The 20,141-nt window shown below is 45.9% G+C and overlaps 1 protein-coding gene across 2 annotated transcripts in view; it reads left to right on the top strand.

Moving 5' to 3' along the window:
* The window catches only part of TARM1 (T cell-interacting, activating receptor on myeloid cells 1), a 45,849-nt gene continuing 25,708 nt past the window's right edge, over positions 1-20,141 (top strand). The window contains exons 1-10 of one of the 2 annotated variants that reach the window (XM_066374187.1): positions 2-211; positions 5,060-5,095; positions 5,217-5,507; positions 5,817-6,110; positions 13,071-13,109; positions 13,506-13,589; positions 13,670-13,697; positions 14,101-14,138; positions 14,540-14,577; positions 15,632-15,875. In XM_066374187.1, coding sequence (XP_066230284.1) covers positions 178-211; positions 5,060-5,095; positions 5,217-5,507; positions 5,817-6,110; positions 13,071-13,109; positions 13,506-13,589; positions 13,670-13,697; positions 14,101-14,138; positions 14,540-14,577; positions 15,632-15,775 — 1,026 coding nt within the window. In that variant the 5' untranslated portion in view covers positions 2-177 and the 3' untranslated portion in view covers positions 15,776-15,875. Of the gene's footprint in view, positions 212-5,059; positions 5,096-5,216; positions 5,508-5,816; positions 6,111-13,070; positions 13,110-13,505; positions 13,590-13,669; positions 13,698-14,100; positions 14,139-14,539; positions 14,578-15,631; positions 15,876-20,141 lie in introns of those variants that run through there. The other variant, XM_066374188.1, reaches the window with a different exon arrangement.

The raw sequence follows: 20,141 nt of genomic DNA, 5'->3' as shown, positions 1-20,141 counted from the left end.
TCATCATTTCCTGATTATGACTGGGAGGCAGAAACTGCGTGTACAGGAGAGTCAGAGGATGAGAAACGGAGCGGAGCTGGTATTGCACATGCAGGAGTCAGGAGGACATTTGAACTTACCACAAACCGCAAAACTCAAGGAAGATCCTGGAAAGAGGCTGGGGTGGTGGTGTCCACCATGACCCTCCCTTTCCTGGCCCTGCTCTGTGTTGGTAAGTGTGGGGAGGGGAGGTCCATTGAGAGTGGTAGTGAGTAGGGCGGTGGAGGCAGCTGGAGTTGGTGTGACTTGTGGGGTAGGTAACAGGGACAGATGGATAAGCAAAGAACAGAAACTTTCATTTCCTGAATACCTATTACCTATGAGAACGTGTTGGGTGCTTTACACACATCTCCCTCTATCTGTTTACCAAATTCAGTCATTCCGTGTGTGTGTGTGTGTGTGTGTGTGTGTGTGTGTGTGTGTGTGTGACAGAGAGAGAGAGAGAGAGACAGAGAGAGACAGAGAGAGAGACAGAGAGGGACAGATAGGGACAGACAGACAGGAAGGGAGAGAGATGAAAAGCATCAACTCATAATTGTGGCACCTTGGTTGTTTATTGATTGCTTTCTCATTAGTGCCTTGACAGGGGCTACAACAGACCAAGTGACCCCTTGCTCAAGCCAGCGACCTTGGGCTCAAGCTGGTGACCTCAGGGTTTCAAACCTGGGTCCTCCGACTCCCAGTTCAACGCTCTATCCACTGTACCACATACTGGTCAGGCAAATTCAGTCATTCTTGAATTCCTCAGTGGCATTTTTGCTAGATGTATATGATGTCTATATTCTTTCATGAGTGATATTCAAATTGCTTCAGGTTTTTCTATTATTATTATTATGGTCAACGCTATTTAAAAATATTTGTAAAACACTATTTTTTATTTTAGCAAGAGCAAGAGAGACAAACAGGAAGGGAGAGAGATGAGAAGTATAAACTCGTAGTTGTGGCACCTTAGTTGTTCATTGATTCCTTTCTCATATGTGCCTTGACTGGGGGGCTCCAGCTCAGCCAGTGATCCTATGGCTCAAGCTGATAAGCCCATGCTTAAGTTGGCAACCTCAGGATTTTGAACCTGGGTCCTCAGTGTCCCAGGTTGATGCTCTATCCACTGCACCACCTGGTCAGGTTAAAACATCTCTATTAGTGGAAAATTAGTATTCCTCAACGAAAATAGAATATAGTCATCAGTACATAGTCAGTGGAAGAAATAATAAGATTACATCCTAATAGCTACTGCTGCCTGACTGTGGACACTGGGCCACGTTTCCCAACCCCAAGTCTTTTTTCTAGGAGATATGAGCAAATACAAGTAATGGGTCAGAAACTAGCACTCAGCGGTGGTATTCTTCTGTGATTAAGACAGAGACAAAAAATAAATAAAACTAAGTTAACAATTCAAAAAGAGACAAAAGCAGCCTGACCAGGCGGTGGCGCAGTGAATTGACCGTGGACCTGGAACACCGAGGTTGCGCATTCAAAACCCCGGGCTTGCCTGGGCAAGGGGCACATGGGAGTTGATGCCTCCTGTTCCTCCTCCCCCTTCTCTTTCTCTCCCCCTTCGCTAAAATAATTTTTTTTTAAAAAAGACAGAGAAATAAATAAAACTAAGTTAAAAATTCAAGAAAGAGACAAAATGAGCCTGACCAGGTGGTGGCACAGTGGATAGAGCATTGGACTGGGATGTGGAGGACCCTGGTTCGAGACCTCAAGGTCGCAGGGCTTAAGTGCTGGCTCACCAGCTTGAGCAAGGGGTCACTGGCTCAGCTTGAGCCCTCCTGTCAAGACACATATGAAAAAGCAATCAATGAACAACTAACATCTCTCTCCCTTCCCATCTGTCCGTCTCTGTCTGTCCTTCTCTTTGTTGCTCACTAAAAAAAAAAAAAAAAAGACAAAATGAGAAGAGAATAACTTTCTCATAGGTCAATGTTACTTAAACTTGTGTCTTTGTATGAGTTCAAGTCATGTTACATGTCTCAGAAAAATTCTGCGGAATAGTCACATCTCCATATTGCCTGTAAGGAACCCGAGATTCACGGCTGATGGGACACAGAAAGCCCCTGGGCTGCTAACTGGAGAAGCTCAATTCAAATTCTGTGCGGTCCAAAGACCACATTTTCCACTGAGCTGTACTGGGAAATTTAAGAGGTTGTAATTTGGGGAAATTTGGGGAGGAAATATTTGGAGGGTGAATGAAGAGAGCTGTAATTGGGAAAACCTTGAGGAAGGATGTGAACAATGAATCCCAATGACCTCAGCAGGTGTTGGCAATCTTTTTACATAGAGGGCCTGATGGTCAAACTCTGTGGGCCTCACTCTCTCTGTCACAACTGTTCATCTCCTGTTAGAATGGCCAACACCAAGAAGATGAGATCAGAGGTGTTGGGGAAAATGTGGTGAAAAGGGAACTGCTGGTAGGAATGCAAACTGGTGCAGCCACTGTGGGAGTTCTTCCAAAAGTTAAAAATAAGAGTTACCAGATGACCCAGCAGTTTCACTTTTGGGTGGATTAGAATGTAATCTTAGAGTCTTAGAATGTAATATTAGAATGTAATCTTATTATTTCTTCCACTGCCTATATACTGCCTATATCTGAAGGAAATGAGAACACTATCTCAAAGACGTATCTGCACCCCTATGTTCAATGCGGCATTATTAACAATTTCAAAAACAGGAAAACAACCTAAGTGTTCATCAGTGGATAGTGGCTAAAGATGTGAGACCTATCTATTACCTCTCTATCTATCTATCTATCTATCTATCTATCTATCATCTATTGTTCATCTATCTACATAGAGGTAAATAATATATTATTCAGCCATGAGAAAGAAGGAAACCTTGCCATTTGCAACAATGTGGATAGACCTTGAGGGCATTATGTTAAGTGAAATGAGTCAGACGAGAAAGACAAAGACTGGATGATCTCACTTCTGTGGAACCTAAAAAGGTTGAACTCACAGAAACAGACAGTAGAATGGTGGTTACCAGGGGTGGGTGTGTGTGGGAGAAATAGGAGGTGTTGGTCAAAGGGCACAAACCTCCAGCTATAAGCTGAACAAGTTCTGGAAATCTAATGGTGACGACAGTTAATAGTACTGTTATCATGTACTTGCAAGTTGCTAAACAAAACGTCTCCAGATGTTGCCCAGTGTCCCCTGTAGAGAATCACTGTTGTAAGCTAATCTAATTATACCACGTACATTGATGTCTGAAAGCACTTCTCTTGGGGTCCGTTTGTCCTAGAGCTGTAAGGATACCAGATGGGAAAAGTGGGGGACATATGCTTCATTCTTTCAAGTCATCAATTTTGGATTTTTGAGATTTGCTCTGAAGCACCAAGGTTACTCATGGCTAACTGTATTGTCAGAGAGGCATTTAGGCCAGTGGTCCCCAACCTTTTTTGGGCCACGGACTGGTTTAACGTCAGAAAATATTTTCATGGACCGGCCTTTAGGGTGGGATGGATAAATGTATCACGTGACTGAGACAAGCGTCAAGAGTGAGTCTTAGACGGATGTAACAGAGGGAATCTGGTCATATTTTAAAAATAAAACATTGTTCAGACTTAAATATAAATAAAACGAAAATAATGTAAGTTATTTATTCTTTCTCTGCGGACTGGTATCAAATGGCCCATGGACCAGTACCGGTCTGTGGCCCGGGGGTTGGGGACCACTGATGTAGGCCATTCTCTGAGAGCAGAAAGAAATACCTCAGGGCAAAAGATTAAGTTTTCAGCAGCTAGATGCCCCCTTGTCATAGGGTTGGGGCCCGCCCACTTCCTCCCCCCCCCCAGTGGTGTCATTGGGTATGAGGTTGTGCTGAAAGGTGATTTCAGAAAATCATGGCTATTTCTGGATTGTCAAAAATCTTTGCAAATGACTCTCTCTGTAAAGCTTCTGCTCGGCCAGTCAACATGTATTTATTGAACATCTGCCAAAATCTAGGCACTGTCCTATACACTGAGGGTGTATTCTCTGCCCTTGAGGGGCATAATTTCTTGCAGCTCCAGACATTCTCTGAATTTCTCCAAGACCATGAAGATGATGTTTGTCACACTCTAGAAACCATGGCACCAGGGGAAGGGATGGGTCCTATGCCCTTTACAATGCTGTGACACATTCAGGAAACACCAGGATGACACAGGGGTAATAGAGACATTCAGGACTGGTCTAGTGTCCCTTCTCCTCTCCTCCACTGTGCAATCTAGAGACACTATCACAAGATAGGGTAGAAGAATATGATGGGTAAAGAATGGGTGATGGAGAGAAATGGGTAAGTTCTAGAAGAACATGGCAGAGCCATCTAATATTCTAGGGGCATGGTGGGAGGACAGGAACCTGCGATGGGGAAGTGGGACAGTGAGAAAGATAGAGACTGTGTGATAGGCTCCCCAAAGATGTCCACGTCCTGACTCCCGGAAGCTGTGAACATGCCTCTTTAGGTGGCAAAGGAGAATTAAGGTGGCAGGTAGACACAAAGTTGCTAGTCAGTTGACCTTAAAGCACAGAGATGATCCTGAATTCTCTGGATGGTCTCAGTCTAAAAACAAAGGTCCTTAAAAGTAGCAAAGAGGGGCAGAAGAGGAAGTCAGTCTTGACCAATTATTGCTGGGTGTAAAGATGGAGGAAGAGGCCACAAGCCAAGGAATGCAAGTGCTTCTAGGAGCTGGAAAAGGCAGGGGGCAGATTCTCCCCTTGAGCCTCCAGACGGAAGGTAATCCTGCCGACCTCCTGACTTTAGCCAGTGAGATGCAGGATGTTGGATTTCTCTCACTTCCCGAATTGCACAATGATACCTTTGTGCTGTGTTAAGCCAGGAGCAGTGTGGTATGAAACTAAGAAGCTAAAAACAGACACTGACACCAATTGGGTTCTCCAGGAGGGGCTGGGACTGCTGGAGAATATGATGATGAGGGGGTCTGTTCTCAGCAAAAGCCCTGGATGGTCCCTCAGGGTCCAGGTCAGAGGGACGATGTGGGCTCCAGGCAGGTGCTTATGTCTCATGGACGATTCCTTTGCAGGGCTGCGTGTTGGCCAAGGAGACACAAGAAGAGACGGTGAGTGTATCTAAAGTGAAATCTCCCTTTTTCTTCACATCAAATTCCCCTTTTCCCTTCTCTTTCTTTAAAAGAGCAAGTGAGTGAATTAAATCCAGCCCTGGACTGTGCTTCCTTCCAGAGCCACTTCCCAGGCCCTCCATCAGTGCCTGGCCCAGCTCAGTGGTTTCTGCCCGCGGTAATGTGACACTGCGATGCTCAGCTCCTACCAGGGAGGTCACCTTTGTTCTCAGAAGGGGAAGGATTATGGTGGAGTCCTTGCCACCCCTTAATTCCGCAGAAGGCCTGGCGAAATTTCCTCTCACTGATCTACAGATCAGTTACTCTGGAGAGTACACCTGTGAATATTACAGAAGACGGAGCCCCAGTATAAGGTCACCGCCCAGTGATGTCCTCCTATTACTGGTGACAGGTGAGGACATGGTGCTTTGAATGACATATGCTTTTCCCAGGACAGGGATGAGGGAGAATCCAGAGAATGAGAGTGGGGAGAGGGGCCTCATTTTCATTGTAGATGGAGAAAAACAGGAACTGAGTCGAGGACCATGGCTTCCTCCAGAGCTTGGAGGAGGGGAATCTCCTTCCTGAAGTCAGAGCAGGAAGAGGGTGAGATCAGGTGTTGGTCACTTCCCACAATCCCTGAGAACCCTGCCAGGACAACAGGGCTGAGGGGGGACCCAAGGCTCCTCCGCATGATCTCTGAGCCTTCCTTCTCTTACAGGAAGTTTCCCTAAACCTTCCCTCCAAGCTCACCAACAGGGTAAGGTGACAGCAGGAGATAACGTGACTCTGCGGTGCCAGAGGAGCAATTTGATTTACTCCAACATGTTTGCTCTACTGAAGAAAGGAACTGCAACACCGATACAGGTCCAGAGACACACAGGAAAGAAGACAGACTTCTCCCTCCGACGTGTGACAGTCAGTGACGCTGGGGAATACAGCTGTGTGTACTACCAATCAAGGGCTCCTTTCTGGGCCTCGGAGCCCAGCAATTATGTTGCAATCTGCGTGACAGGTAAGGTTTTTAGCATCAAAGGGATGACAGCTGGATTCTCTGCCAGCTGACGTTCTGCCACCTGGAATACACTGGAAGGACGTTCTGTCCCTGCAAGACTCTGGAGCTTGAAAAAATCCACTTAGGGAAAAAGGAAGTCAGGGCCAGGATCCCGTGGGAGAGTGGGCAGGATCTTCTGCTAACAGAGGGAGCGTGAGTGGCGGGGACTCACAGAAAAGGAGGCTGGGGGGATTCCTAACACCTGACCCCACTAGCCAAATAAGACAGAGCCACCAGACCATAGCCAGTCTCCTGGCAGGATACCATTCATTTAGACTGACACGTGAATGATACCTCCTGGAGTGATACAGTGGGAAATTTCAGCAGGAAGGAGGTGGAGAAGGGAGAATTGCAAAGGCCCTAGCACTACCTTTCCCAGACGGACTCAGAGGCCTCCAGAGGGATGGGTTTCATTTTCATTCTCTACCGTTCATGCCTTTTGGCTCAACCAAGTGGAAGTTTTCACTTCCCATCTAGACTTTTTCTTTTTGGTGATGGGGGTGGGGGTGATTTTTTTTTCCTTTTTATTGAATTTATTGGATGACACTGGTTAACAAAATTATACAGGTTTCAGATGCACAATTCTACAACACATCTCTGTCTCTATTTTGCCTGTTAATTTTGTCCATGAGATTCCACATATGAGTGAAATCATATGATACTTGTTTTTCTCTGACTGGCTTATTTCACTTAGCACAATGTTCTCCAGGTCCATCCAAACTGCAGTAAAAATGCATCATATAAAATTTACCACTTTAACTACTTTTAAGTGCACAGTTCAGTGACATTAATTACATTCACAATTGTTGTAACACCACAATTGTAGCAATCACCGCCACCCATCCGCAGAACTCTATCTTTAAAATGGAAACTCTGTCCTCGTTAAGAACCCCCCACCCCATCCCCCAGCCCCACCCGTCTACTTTCCGTCTCTATGAATTTAACCTGTCCAGATGCCTCATATAAGCGGAATCATGCAGCACTGGCATTTCTGTGACTGGCACATTTCACTTAGCACAAAGCCCTCAGAGTTTAGCTCTGTTGTAGCCCATGTCAGAGTTTCCTTCCTTGTTAAGGCTGAATCACGTCCAGAGCACAGGTTGTTTATCCACTCACTCACTCACTCACTCACTCACTCACTCACGGGCACCTCAGCGCCTTCCACCTTTTGCCTATTGTGAATAACGCTGCTATGAACATGGGTGTGCAAATATTTCTTTGACACCCTGCTTTCAATTCTTCTGGCTAAATACCCAGGAACGGAATAATTGAATCACATGGTCATTTGTTTTTCTTTTCTTTTTTTTTGGCACCTCCATCCTATGCTCCATAGTGGAGGTATCATTTTACAATCCCACCAACAGTGCAACCCCCTTTTGAAAGGCATGCTTTTGACCCTCTGGAGTAAGGATACTTTTTTTAAAAAAAGATCTTACTTATTGATTTTACAGAGAGAAGAGGTGGGGGGGAACAGAATGTTTCAACTTATTGTTGCTTCACTTTAGTTGTTCATTGATTGCTTGTTGTATGTGCCTTGACCGGCAAGCCCAAGATTTTGAACTGGTCATCTCAGCATTTCCAGGTCAATGATCTATCCACTGCTCCACCACCAGCCAAGCAATGGGGTAGGACTTTTTTTCATTTGTTTGTTTAGTTGAGATGTGGGGAGGCAGACAGACAGGCTCCCACATGCACCCTGACCTGGATTCAACAAGAATGCTTCCTACCGGGTGCTGCTCTGCCCACCTGGGACTTCTGCTCCTTTGCTTGTTGCTCAGCAACCAAGCTATTTTTGCACCTGAGGCAAGGTCATGGAGCCATCTTCAGTACCTGGGGCCCATGCACTCGAATTAATTAAACCATGGCTATGGGAAGGTATAAGAGAGGGGTGGAGGGATGGAGTAGCAGACGATTGCTTCTCCTGTGTGCCCTGACCAGGAATTGAACCCAGGACAATCGCACATCAGGCCAACACTCTACCATTGAGCCAACTTGCCAGGGTCATAAGTTTCAGATAAACATTTCTATAGCATTTGAACTGTTGATTGTGTTGTATACTCATCACCCAAATTCAAATCATTTTCTGTCACCATATATTTGTCTGTCTTTACTCCCCTCCCTACCCAACGCCTCATGGTGAGATTCTGATGAGTCTTTTTACCTAAATGTCTTCCAAACCATATGTGGTACCTAGCAAATGCCATATAAATATTTGCTGTTACCCCAGCCTGTAGTGTTGCAGTGGATAAATATTTACTGTTACCATTATGAACATTCAAAACTCTCCCTCTGAATTCCAAAACAGTTTTATCAAGAACTACATCTCTAATGAAAAACTTTCCAGGAAATACCAGCATAGGGAATGTGTGTATCCCTCTCATAATGGTAAATATTTTTATCATTATTATTAGTTATGAAGATTGGTGGGAAATTATGTATACAATATCTAAGAACTTCCAGGTTCTGAAAAGGCCAGGGGTATGTGTCTTTAACTCAGTTCAATCCCATGTGACAAGGTTAAGCACAGTTGAGATAGTCTTTTCCAAATGTAATAAAACAGAGAGGCAATACGTGAAAAAGACATGGTAACCTGACCTGTGGTGGTGCAGTGGATAGAACATCAACCTGAAATGCTGAGGTCGCCGGTTCAAAACCCTGGTCAAAGCACATACAAGAAGCTACTACTATGACTTGATGCTTCCCTCTCCTCCCTCTTCCCCCTTCTTTCTCTCTCTTCTAAATCAATCAATAAATTTTTTTTTTTAACAGAGACAGAGAGAGTCAGAGAGAGGGATAGACAGGGACAGACAGACAGGAACGGAGAGAGATGAAAAGCATCAATCATCAGTTTTTTGTTGCGACACCTTAGTTGTTCATTGATTGCTTTCTCATATATGCCTTGACCGTGGGGCTTCAGCAGACTGAGTAACCTCTTGCTCAAGCCAGCGACCTTGAGTCCAAGCTAGTGAGCTTTGCTCAAACCAGATGAGCCCGCACTCAAGCTGGTGACCTCAGGGTCTCGAACCTGGGTACTCTGCATTCCAGTCCGACGCTCTATCCACTGCGCCACCACCTGATCAGGCAATAAAATCTTTTTAAGAAGTGTGTGTGTGTGTGTGTGTGTGTGTGTGTGTGTGTGTGTATAAAAGAAAGGCATGGTAAATTGTATCTGCTCTCCATAGAACAGGGTACTTTTAAATAGTTTTAGGTTATTCAACAACTAGTGATTTTTTTTCAATTCCTCTATTCTTGGCATATGAGGAACTTGTTTCTTCCTTGATGGTCATAATTATTGCTGCTTCTGATGTGAATGTGCTGATATAAGAAAGAGATGAACTGGAATGACCCAGGCAATGGTTGTCTAGCTCAATCTAGTCCTTTCCTGTCATCCTTCTGCCGCTACCCAAGTCCTGGCCACTGTCACCAGGGGCTACCGGCTGAGGGAGAAGAGGTCAGTGCAGGCGTGCTTGGAGGGTAGCTGATCGGGTGCAGGTGCACGGACACATTACTGAGAACAGGCCAGAAGTTCCCCTTGGGCTTTCACCAGAGCCTTTTATAGACCCCTTAGTGTTACACAGCTGTCATAAGACCAGAACTCTAAACCTATTGCTACACCAGCGTGTTGAACTTGTGGAGAGGTGAGGGGCACCTGATTAGCCAAGGCGGGGGGCAGAGCAAGGTGGGCAGCAGTAATCCTGACAGACGAAAAGGAAAGAGAACTGACCACCTCACCCCTTCCGCTCCTTAGACCAGGAATTTCAACCTTTTGCATCTCATGGCACACATAAACCGAGTACTACAATTCTGCGGCGTCACCAGCATGCCACACACACTGGTTCAAAATCGCTGCCTTGGCCATTGGTTCTCACCTCCGTGACATGGCGATGCCTGGCGACATTTTTGGTGGTCACAGGTGGCGATAGGGGATGCCTCATGTGTCAACAGTGCAAAAGCTGAGAAGTCCTGCCACGAACCCACTGCCTGGTTCCCAGTTAGACAGCAGAGCTCTAGGCAGGGATCGGGGTTGGAGAACGCACTGTCCTCCGATCCCTAGAGCCTCTAACGACATCAATATGTGCCCCAGACCAGGCTATTCAAGAAATATCTGTCACCCAAGTTGGCATCACCCGTCTTCAAGGTCACTTGTGTGTCCCTCTCCCCCTACCCTTTATTCCAACGTTTGAGTTGTCTCCAGTTTTCCAGTTATTTTTCTTTTTTAAGTAGTATTGGGGTGACATTGGTTAATAAAATCATACAGGTTTCAGGTGCACAATTCTATAATACGTTATCTGTATGTTGTATTGTGCGTTCACCCCAGATCAAGTCTCCCTCCATCATCCTCTCTTCCCCCTTCCCCCTCCTACCCCACCCCCTTTCCCTCCTGCAATCTCCACACTGTTGTCTGTCTGCAAGTTTCTTTTTTTTTTTTTTATCTTGAAGCTGGAAACGGGGAGAGACAGTCAGACAGACTCCCGCATGCGCCCGACCGGGATCCACCCGGCACGCCCACCAGGGGCAATGCTCTGCCCACCAGGGGGCGATAGGGGGCGATGCTCTGCCCCTCCGGGGCGTCGTTCTGCCTTGACCAGAGCCACTCTAGCGCCTGGGGCAGAGGCCAAGGAGCCATTCCCAGCGCCCGGGCCATCTTTGCTCCAATGGAGCCTTGGCTGCGGGAGGGGAAGAGAGAGACAGACAGGAAGGGGGGGGTGGAGAAGCAAATGGGCGCTTCTCCTATGTGCCCTGGCTGGGAATCGAACCCGGGTCCCCCGCACTCCAGGCCAACGCTCTACCGCTGAGCCAACTGGCCAGGGCCTGCAAGTTTCTTTTCTTCACTTAATGCCCTCACCTTTACCCCAGCTCCCCAGTCCCCCTGACAGCTGCTGGTCTGTTTCCATACCTCTGTTTTGTTTGTTAGTTTATTGTATTCACTAGATTCCACGAGTGAAATCACATGGTACTTGTCTTTCTCTGACTGGCTTATTTCACTTAGCTCTCCTGGTCCATCCATGCTGTTGCCAGTTTTCCAGTTATTATAAATTTTTTTGTACTTTTCTGATGTGAGAAGTGGGGAGGTAGACAGACACCTGCATGTGCTCGACCGGGATCCACCCGGCATGCCCACCAGGGAGCAATGCTCTGCCCATCTGGAGCGTTGCTCCATTGCAATAGTAGCCATTCTAGTGCCTGAGGTGGAGGTTAAGGAGCCATCCTCAGTGCCCGGGCCAACTTTGCTCCAATGGAGCTTTGGCTGCGGGAGGGGAAGAGAGAGAGGAAGGAGAGGGGGAGGGGTGGAGAAGCAGATGGGCACTTCTCCTGTGTGCCCTGGCCAGGAATCAAACCCGGGACTTCCACACGCCAGGCTGACGCTCTACCACTGAACCAACCAGCCAGAACCTCCAGTTATTATTTCTGAACTCCAACAAGCTCAATGTGGCCTCTGGCTCTGCAGAAAGCAGAACACAGCAGGCCAGGAGGGCTGAGTTGACAGGAGGAGGTTGTGATAAACGGCCCCCCACTTCCTGGTGGGGGCTGTGAGACAGAAATATAGGATACATTGTATTTTATAATTATATATGGGGTATATATTATATTTGCAATAGCCACAGAGCTGTTTTATTTATTAAATTTTGGCATTTTTCTGAAGTGAGAAGCAGGGAGGCAGAGAGACAGACTCCTGCATTCTCCTGACTGGGATCCAACCAGCTAGCCCACTAGCAGGCAATGCTCTGCCCATCTGGTAGGACGGGGAAGTGAAGAATGAAGGCGGAGACAGAGGGAGAAGAACACTGGTTGCAGTGAACTGTGGACTCCCTGGGGCCCCTCCTTTCTTTGAAGTAAGAGCAGGGGAGCCCTCAGGGTCTCAGGGTCCACTTCTGCATTGGCCAACTCCAAGGCAGGGACAGCACAGCTGTGGATGATGAAGCAATGAACAGTGATGTGGTGAGTGCCACATCCGCAAAGCCAGCCAAGCCTGAATGTGGTCCTGCTACTGACAGATACATGAGTTGGTGAACTCAAATAACCTCTTTGAGCTTTAATTTATATATTTTTAAAAATCCAATTTTTCTCTATCCTAACCTTTCCATGCAATAGGATTATAAAACAGCTCTGTGGCAAGCCCTGGCTGGTTGGCTTAGCGATAGAGCGTCGGCCTGGCGTGTAGATGTCTCGGGTTCGATTCCTGGTCAGAGCACACAGGAGAAGCGCCATCAGCTTCTTCACCCTTCCCCCTCTCCTTTCTATCTATTTATCTTTTCCCTTCCTGCAGCCAAGGCTCCATTGGAGCCAAGTTGGCCCGGGTGCTGAGGATGGCTCCATGGCTGCCTCCTCAGGTGCTAGAATGGCTCTTGTTGCAAAGGAGCAACAGCCCAGATGGGCAGAGCATTGCCTGCTAGTGGGCTAGCTGGTTGGATCCCAGTCAGGAGCATGCAGGAGTCTGTCTCTCTGCCTCCCTTCTTCTCACTTCAGAAAAATACCAAAGATTTAATAAATAAAACAGCTCTGCGGCTACTGCAAATATAATATATACCCCATATATAATATTATAAAATACAATGTATCCTATATTTGTTTCCTTTTGAGAAATTTGAAAAGTACAACCTAACAGGATAGAAATTATAACAGGCAGCCATGTGTCACCATACAGAACTACACTTGTCCACACTTAGTCACATTTGCTACAAGTTGTTTTCTTCTCACAAATAAAGTTCCCTTTTCCTCTCCACACCATTCCTATGATCCGCCCCACTCCAGTAGAGACTTCCACCCTCACCTTGGTGTTATCATCTCTGTGCATGTTTTTATACATTTACAATATAGGTATACCCCAGTAAATAGCATGGACTTTTAGAAACATTGGAATTTTTAAACATTGTTATACTATTGCAATGGTTGTTCTGCAACTTGAATTCTGTCTTGTAGATGAACCAGAATCTACTGAGACAGCAGGAACAGGACTAGGTAAGAGAAGAGAGCCTCCTGGGATAGAGTCCTTCACAAACGGGACGAGGCTTCCAGGAAGTTATCTATTCCTGGGGACGCCTCAGGGACATTTCTCTATATTTTGGTGATGCCAGAACTTGTGGTTCAATGCAACGTCTTTCAAGGTGGGTGGGGTTGGAGTCCGGGCTCTGCCTACTCAGTAGCCGGGTACCTTTGGAAATCTCTCAACTCTCTCACGCTCAGCTTGTGCCTCTGTAAAATGGGCATCATTCTATCTCTGTTCTGGGATACTTGTGATTGAGAGGTAGTGAGTTTCCAGCACGTCACCAGAACACAATCAATGGTGGACATATTAGGCATCAGAACAGTTCTTAAGAAACCAACTGGGCCTCTCATCTGCTCTCCTCTCACCAGGGACCACTGAAATCATCCTCATTGCCACCTGCACCTTACTCTTCCTCCTCACAGCCTTCCTCGTCTACAGATACACCTGCTGCGGTAAGCTCGGAACAGTGGCTGAATCTTCTGGGGGAAATGGGAGAAACATGACAAGGCAAACACCTCTTTTTTATCCCCAGGGGCAGCTCTTAACAAGATGACCAGAAGGTAGGCCACTCAGGGAATCCCATCAGCCAACACTTAACTCGTCCCCCATGGTTTCCTGGACTACTTAAGCTTCTTTGTTACGTCAACCTTTCACACACCCCAGTCCGGCTCCCAGACCACCCCAAGTCTCTCCCCGTGTTCTCTCTTCTTACAACCATTCTCCGCTTCTCGCTCAATGTCCATTCCTTGGATTCTTCCCCCCACCCCTTCCTTCTCCTTCGCTCCTGGGACCTTCCTGAGCGTACGATGGCTTGGAGACCTGAGGATGCGGCGTCCGAGCTGGGAGCAGGTGGAGAGACTTGGCTGACCTCGCTTTGGAGCTCACCTCCACCTCCAGAGGGATTTTGATTTATCTCCCCAACTTCCTTGGCCTCCAGTGCTTCCCTCTGTTTCTCTCTCTCAGCTCCCGCTCTTCTACAAAACCTGAAGAGGTGGTGACAGGTGATCAACCCGGGAAGGAAGTGGTGAGGGTTGGGCCCGGGTAAATGTATGAGAATGTGATGCATGCATGTGTGGTGTGTGCGCACAAGGGTGCTGTGTGCATGCGACTCTGCACATGTAGGTGTACAGGCGGGTAAATGTGCGTGTGAACATGTACATGCACGTACATATTCAACACGAGTACAATGTGTGTGCATCTGTATGCTGTGTTTGTGCACACACAGGTAATTTGCATGTTTGTGTGCAGGAATGAGTATGCCTTTGAGTATTGCATGCATACATATATTAGTGTGCACACATATGCATTGTGAGTATACACGTACGTAGTAGCTGTGTGTGTGTGTGTAGCACTGACCCTAAAGCCTGGGGCTAAATCAATGGTGGAATCTTCTCCCTCCCAGATGCATCTCCAGCTATGAGGAGCTACTCTCCTGCCCTGGTGAGTTACCATCAGCCCCTTGCTCAGTCCAGGCTCTCCAAAGCCCCCCCTTAAGTTTAGTCAGTGGTTTGGGCCTCTGCTTTCATCTGCCACAACCCACCCTGCACATTTCAGGAGAACCTGGCTGAACTCGTCTATGCTTCTCTGGCCATGGTACCTTTATCTCATGATGCCTTTGTGAGGACACTTCCTGTTTCCTGAATGGGTTGAACTTTCTCACAGGATTCATGGAATAGTTTAATGAGCTCACAGCCACAGAAAAGCTCACCAGGGTGCCAGGTGTAGAAAAAGCACTTAGTTATAATAATAATAGCTTCAAGGTACTGTCTGTGGGACCTCAGGCAAGTGACATTCCCACCCTGAGCCTCAGTACCCTCATCTGGACAATGAGAATAATCCCACCTCCTAGTGAAAATATGGTAAGATCCCTCTGTAAAGCACCTACCACACTGTATACCACATAGTAGGTCCTGCATCCGTTATCAGTAGCAATATTAATGTAACCCTTATCTTCTCTCTTTATAATTCATTTTTTTTAAGTGAGAGGAGGGGAGATAGACCTGGCAACCCCCATCTGGGGCCGATTCTCTGCCCGTCCCAGGCCATGCTTGCAATGCTATTTGACTAGGAGATTTGCTTCCACAGTCACTCAGTTGGTGAGGATTTAGCTCCTTGTTGACTGCTGAGCAGAGGCCACGCTGGCCATTTGGTCAGCTCATAACATGGCAGCTGGCATCATAAGTGTGAATAAGCCAGGGGGCAACAGTGGGCATGATAGAGAACTGGGCATGACAGAAGTCACAATCCTTCATTACCTGTCTCAGACATGGCAGGCCATCTTGTTTGCTGTATTTTTGTTTTTGCTGTATTCCTTGAATAGATTCAAGACACTAGACTCCTCGGGGGGGGGGGCCCTCACAGAGGCTTGAGGCATAGAAGGCTCTGGGGAGGTGCCCTGGAAATCCATCCACCGCTGTTCTTACGACTGCTCAGTCCTCACTGTGAAATGCTTCTCCCGGGAACACTCGACTCTCTTCTTCTTGCTTACCTTCAGGATGAAGGACCTCAGGTATCAAAAGCTGAAGAAGCTCACGGAGTGACATATGCTGAACTGAACACCAGAGCTCTGAGTGAGGGACCTTCAGGCCAAGATAAGCAGCCTCTGGAACCCTGTGTGTACTCAGCCATTAAAACGTAGCCAGGGAAGATCCTCCCACAGGGGAGGGACGATGGAACAGAGGCCCCTTGGAGAGGAGGCAAATGGGGATACATTTCCTCAAATCTCCAGTTTAGACTTGTTTCCTTCCACTAATAAAATAAAAATAAGATTTTTTTTTAAGTGAGAAGTGAGAAGTATCATTTTTAAAGAGTAATACATCAAGAGATGACCCAGGATTGGGGGGGGGGGGAGGCTGGTCATGCCAGAAAGACCAATCATGTGATTGGAGGGTCAGGGATTTGAGCCAGGCACTATCAGCCTGAGCTCTGGGAAAGAGAGGCTGCAAACAGACTCAGTCATGTGGGCAATAATTCAGTCAGCCATGACTATGTGATGACATCCCAATAAAAACACTGGACACTGATGCTGGGGAAACTTCCTGGTTGGTGACACACGTTCATGTGCTTAGAAGGTGGACACATCCTGAGGATATATAAAGCTTTGCTTTTGGGACCCTCCTAAACCACCTCACCCTATGTGTCTCTTCATTTAGCTGATTTTTTTTTTCTGAGAGAAGGGAGATGAGAAGCATCAACTGGTAGTTGCATCACTTTAGTTGTTCATTAATTGTTTCTCATGTCGTGACCTGGGAGGCTCCAGCTGAGCTAGTGACCCCTTGCTCAAGCCAGCAACCTTGGGCTCAAGCCAGCAACCTTGGGCTCAAGCCAGTAACCTTGGGCTCAAGCCAGCAACCTTTGGGCTCAAGCCAGCAACCATGGGATCATGACTATTTCTCCTCAAGCCAGCAACCCTGCACTCAAGCCAGATGAGCCCGCACTCAAGCCAGTGACCTCAGGGTTTCGAACCTGGGAACTGAATCCCAGGTCAATGTTCTCCCCACTGTGCCATCACCAGTCAAGCTGATTTATATTCTTTATAATAGAATTGTAATCCAAAGTATAGCACTTCCTTGAATTCTTTAAGTGTCTCTAGGAAACTACTGATTCTGAGCAGAGACAGTGGAAGCCTCCGAAATTTTCAGCTGTTCATCACAAATACAGGTGGCCTGGGTGTCTAACACAGTGCCCACAAGCTGAGGGCAGTCTTGTGGATATTGCATCCTTAATGTTACATCCCAGGAGTGCCGGGGTCCAGCACCGGGGGGGATCCAGGGGTCCCACAGGAGGAGACGGCGTCGGCAAAAATCGAGTGAGAGAGCCAAATTCTTTTCTTTCTCTTTATTCTCTGGTTAGCATTTACTGCCAGGCATCTCCGCCAATGGCTAGTCTAACATTACTTTTTATGCACACACACTAAGTTACAATCACATGGTATTTTGAATACATCATTGTTTTAGTTTCACTATGGTTACATATTTCTAGATAACAGTTAATTCATATCTATAAGCTACAAGTCAGGTGGTAAGTTATTCAAAGCACAGTTATACAATAACTTGAATAGTAATAACAATATTGGTACAAACTTCTAAAAGATTAGTACTAATTAATAACTCTATTTTACTGTTGTTGTGAGTCAAGGGCGCAGAGAGAGATAGCAGACAAAATCATCAAGGACTAGCAAAGGACCACCATTTGCTCAGGCAAATAGCCTTGAGTTCATGTAGTGTCCTAATTCTTTTTTCATAAGACTACAAAAGGCTTGCTATTTAAGAAACTGACATAGCATTAAGAGTAACTTTTACTTAAAGATACATAGAGTGCACCTGCAAGATAGCTAGTAGCAACATAATATCAGAAGGCATTAATTGCTATTGCTGCTATGAATTCCACCACATTCCTCTCCTATTCTTGGAAAATACAAAAATCTTATGAGAATGTTTTACTGAGAAAAGCCCAGTAACTGCCTTTAGTCACAAAACAAGTCTTTTAACAAAACATTCTTTACTAGCCAGCTGCACTCCTATCCAAGGCCACGCAGCAGGCCACTCCACTACACTTAACCTAAGATTCTAATGTCTAGTTAAACTTTATTCATTTACTATATTCATACACTAGTTAAGTTCTAACTTTATTCTTTCTAACATGATTAATAAGAAGAAATTCTCCTACAAACTTAACCCTTTATGAGGGATATCATAGCCAGCCTCTTATATTTATGAGCCCAGTTCAAGGGGCTTACAGGCTTTTCTGTGGAACTTACACCTTCTGTCTCATTTCCAAAGAAATTACTACAAATCTACAAGGAAAGCACGGTACTATTATCCCTGTGCTACAAATAATAGCACACACCCAGAAAAGGGGGGATATTATAAGGCCAGATTAATTCAAAAAGGTCAAAGGGGGAAGTATCGTTGTGCCTTTCCTTTGTGGTGACTTTGTCACCCCGCAGCCATTGGTCTTCTCTGCTATGACTTTGTCAATCAGCAGTTTTTGATCTTCTTCTGCTGTGACCTTGTCAGCCAGCAGTCGTTGATCGGCTCCCGACACAGGAGACAGACCACAGCAAACCCAAAGTGAGTTTTCTAAGTTTTATTGCAAACCTGCGCAGGGACTGCAGGCAACCCACGCAAGGGAACACTGCAGCCCCGAGCTTCTAAAATGGCTCCTTTTTAGAGGGTGGCTATCTAGGCTGAGCAAGCAAGCAGTGTTTACAAGGACGGGAGAGGTGCGATTAGCTGACCTTGTTCTTGGCTAAGTCTCTAGGGTAGGGCTTCCTTGCTGCTGGGTACATAGAGTTCAGTGAAAAATATTGCTACATTTCTAAAGGTGGTTTATCTTTTTTTCCTCCAGCCATGTACTGGATGTACTCAGTTTTCATGGCTGGTGGCCTGCACCGCTTGTCCTAAGATGTCACACTTAATCTGTGAGGTTTGTGCAACTCCAGGTAATGGGTATTCAAATTGCAGCTCAGAAGTGGATCCTTCCCCAGTCCAGCTTTCAGAGTAGACCCCAGCCCTGGTGACTACAGCCTCTGAGGATCCTGTCATGTTGTGCCTGTCTTCTTGGCTATTCAGACTAGAAGGGAATAATGTGTGTGTTGCTTTTACCACTAAGTTTGTGGTAACATTGTAGCACAGCACTGAATAATACCCTCACTCAGACCCTCTGTGCACCCTTCCACAGAAAGATGCCTGAGGCAAGGAAACGCACTAGAGCAGTGTTTCCCAACCTTTTTTGTGCCATGCCCCACGTTAACCTTTCTAAAATTTTTATGTCCCCCCCTATGTAACATACATAATTTTTAACATTAAAAAATTGATTTGTTCACTTAATAAACATAAATGATAGGGTCTAGAAAGAAATCACTATGATATTGTTAACAAAACACAGTAAGTAAAATTTCAGAACATATAATGAAAAACAGAAATTTAAATTCCAAATAATTTTAATACAGATTTTTCTATATTAATTTATTATTTTAATTTAGTGTGATCCTTGCGCTTGATGCTTGCTGCACAGAGATTTTATATTAGGTTCCAATTTGGTTAGCTTTAGTCTCAAGTCTCCACGTTGTGTTACATCCAGCCGATTTCTTTTTTTTTTACCAGTAAATTATTTACAGCACTAAATCCACATTCAGCTAAAAATGAAGATGGAAATGGTAGCAATAGTTTTCTTGCATATTTGGTTGAATTTGGGTATTTGATTTCTGTTTCCTCACAAACATGCCATCGCTCCTTTGATATTAAATAAAGCTTTAACTGACTCATCATTTTGCAATTCTGTGAGTTCTTCTTGATACTGCATATTTGATATATCAGACAAATCCACTAACATTGGCTGCATCATCCATGTTGGGAAATCAATTTGTTTTAAATCAGAAAATCTTTCTTTTATTTTTTTTTAATTTTTTTTTTTTTGTGTGTGTTTTTTTTCATTTTTCTGAAGCTGGAAACAGGGAGAGACAGTCAGACAGACTCTCACATGCGCCCGACCGGGATCCACCCAGCACACCCACCATGGGCGATGCTCTGCCCACCAGGGGGCGATGCTCTGCCCCTCCGGGGCGTCGCTATGTTGCGACCAGAGCCACTCTAGTGCCTGAGGCAGAGGCCACAGAGCCATCCCCAGCGCCCAGGCCATCTTTGCTCCAATGGAGCCTTAGCTGCGGGAGGGGAAGAGAGAGACAGAGAGGAAAGCACGGCAGAGGGGTGGAGAAGCAAATGGGCGCTTCTCCTGTGTGCCCTGGCCAGGAATCGAACCCGGGTCCTCCACACGCTATGCCGACGCTCTACCGCTGAGCCAACCGGCCAGGGCCAGAAAATCTTTCTCTTAAATCAGCCGATAGAATATTCAAATGATTGACAATAACAAGTAAAGCGGTATCAGTTACTTCACATTTTTGGAGCCAATGAAACTGTTTAAAGTTTTTGTTGTTAATATGTTTCTGACATAACTCAATATTGGTAATGAAACCAAATATCTTTGCTTTTGCATCGACAAGA

Source organism: Saccopteryx leptura, chromosome 3 (assembly GCF_036850995.1).
Source record: "Saccopteryx leptura isolate mSacLep1 chromosome 3, mSacLep1_pri_phased_curated, whole genome shotgun sequence".
In the NCBI taxonomy this organism is placed as follows: domain Eukaryota; kingdom Metazoa; phylum Chordata; class Mammalia; order Chiroptera; family Emballonuridae; genus Saccopteryx; species Saccopteryx leptura.
The sequence above is the reverse complement of the archived record's forward strand: the minus strand, read 5'-3'. Positions and strand labels throughout refer to the sequence as shown.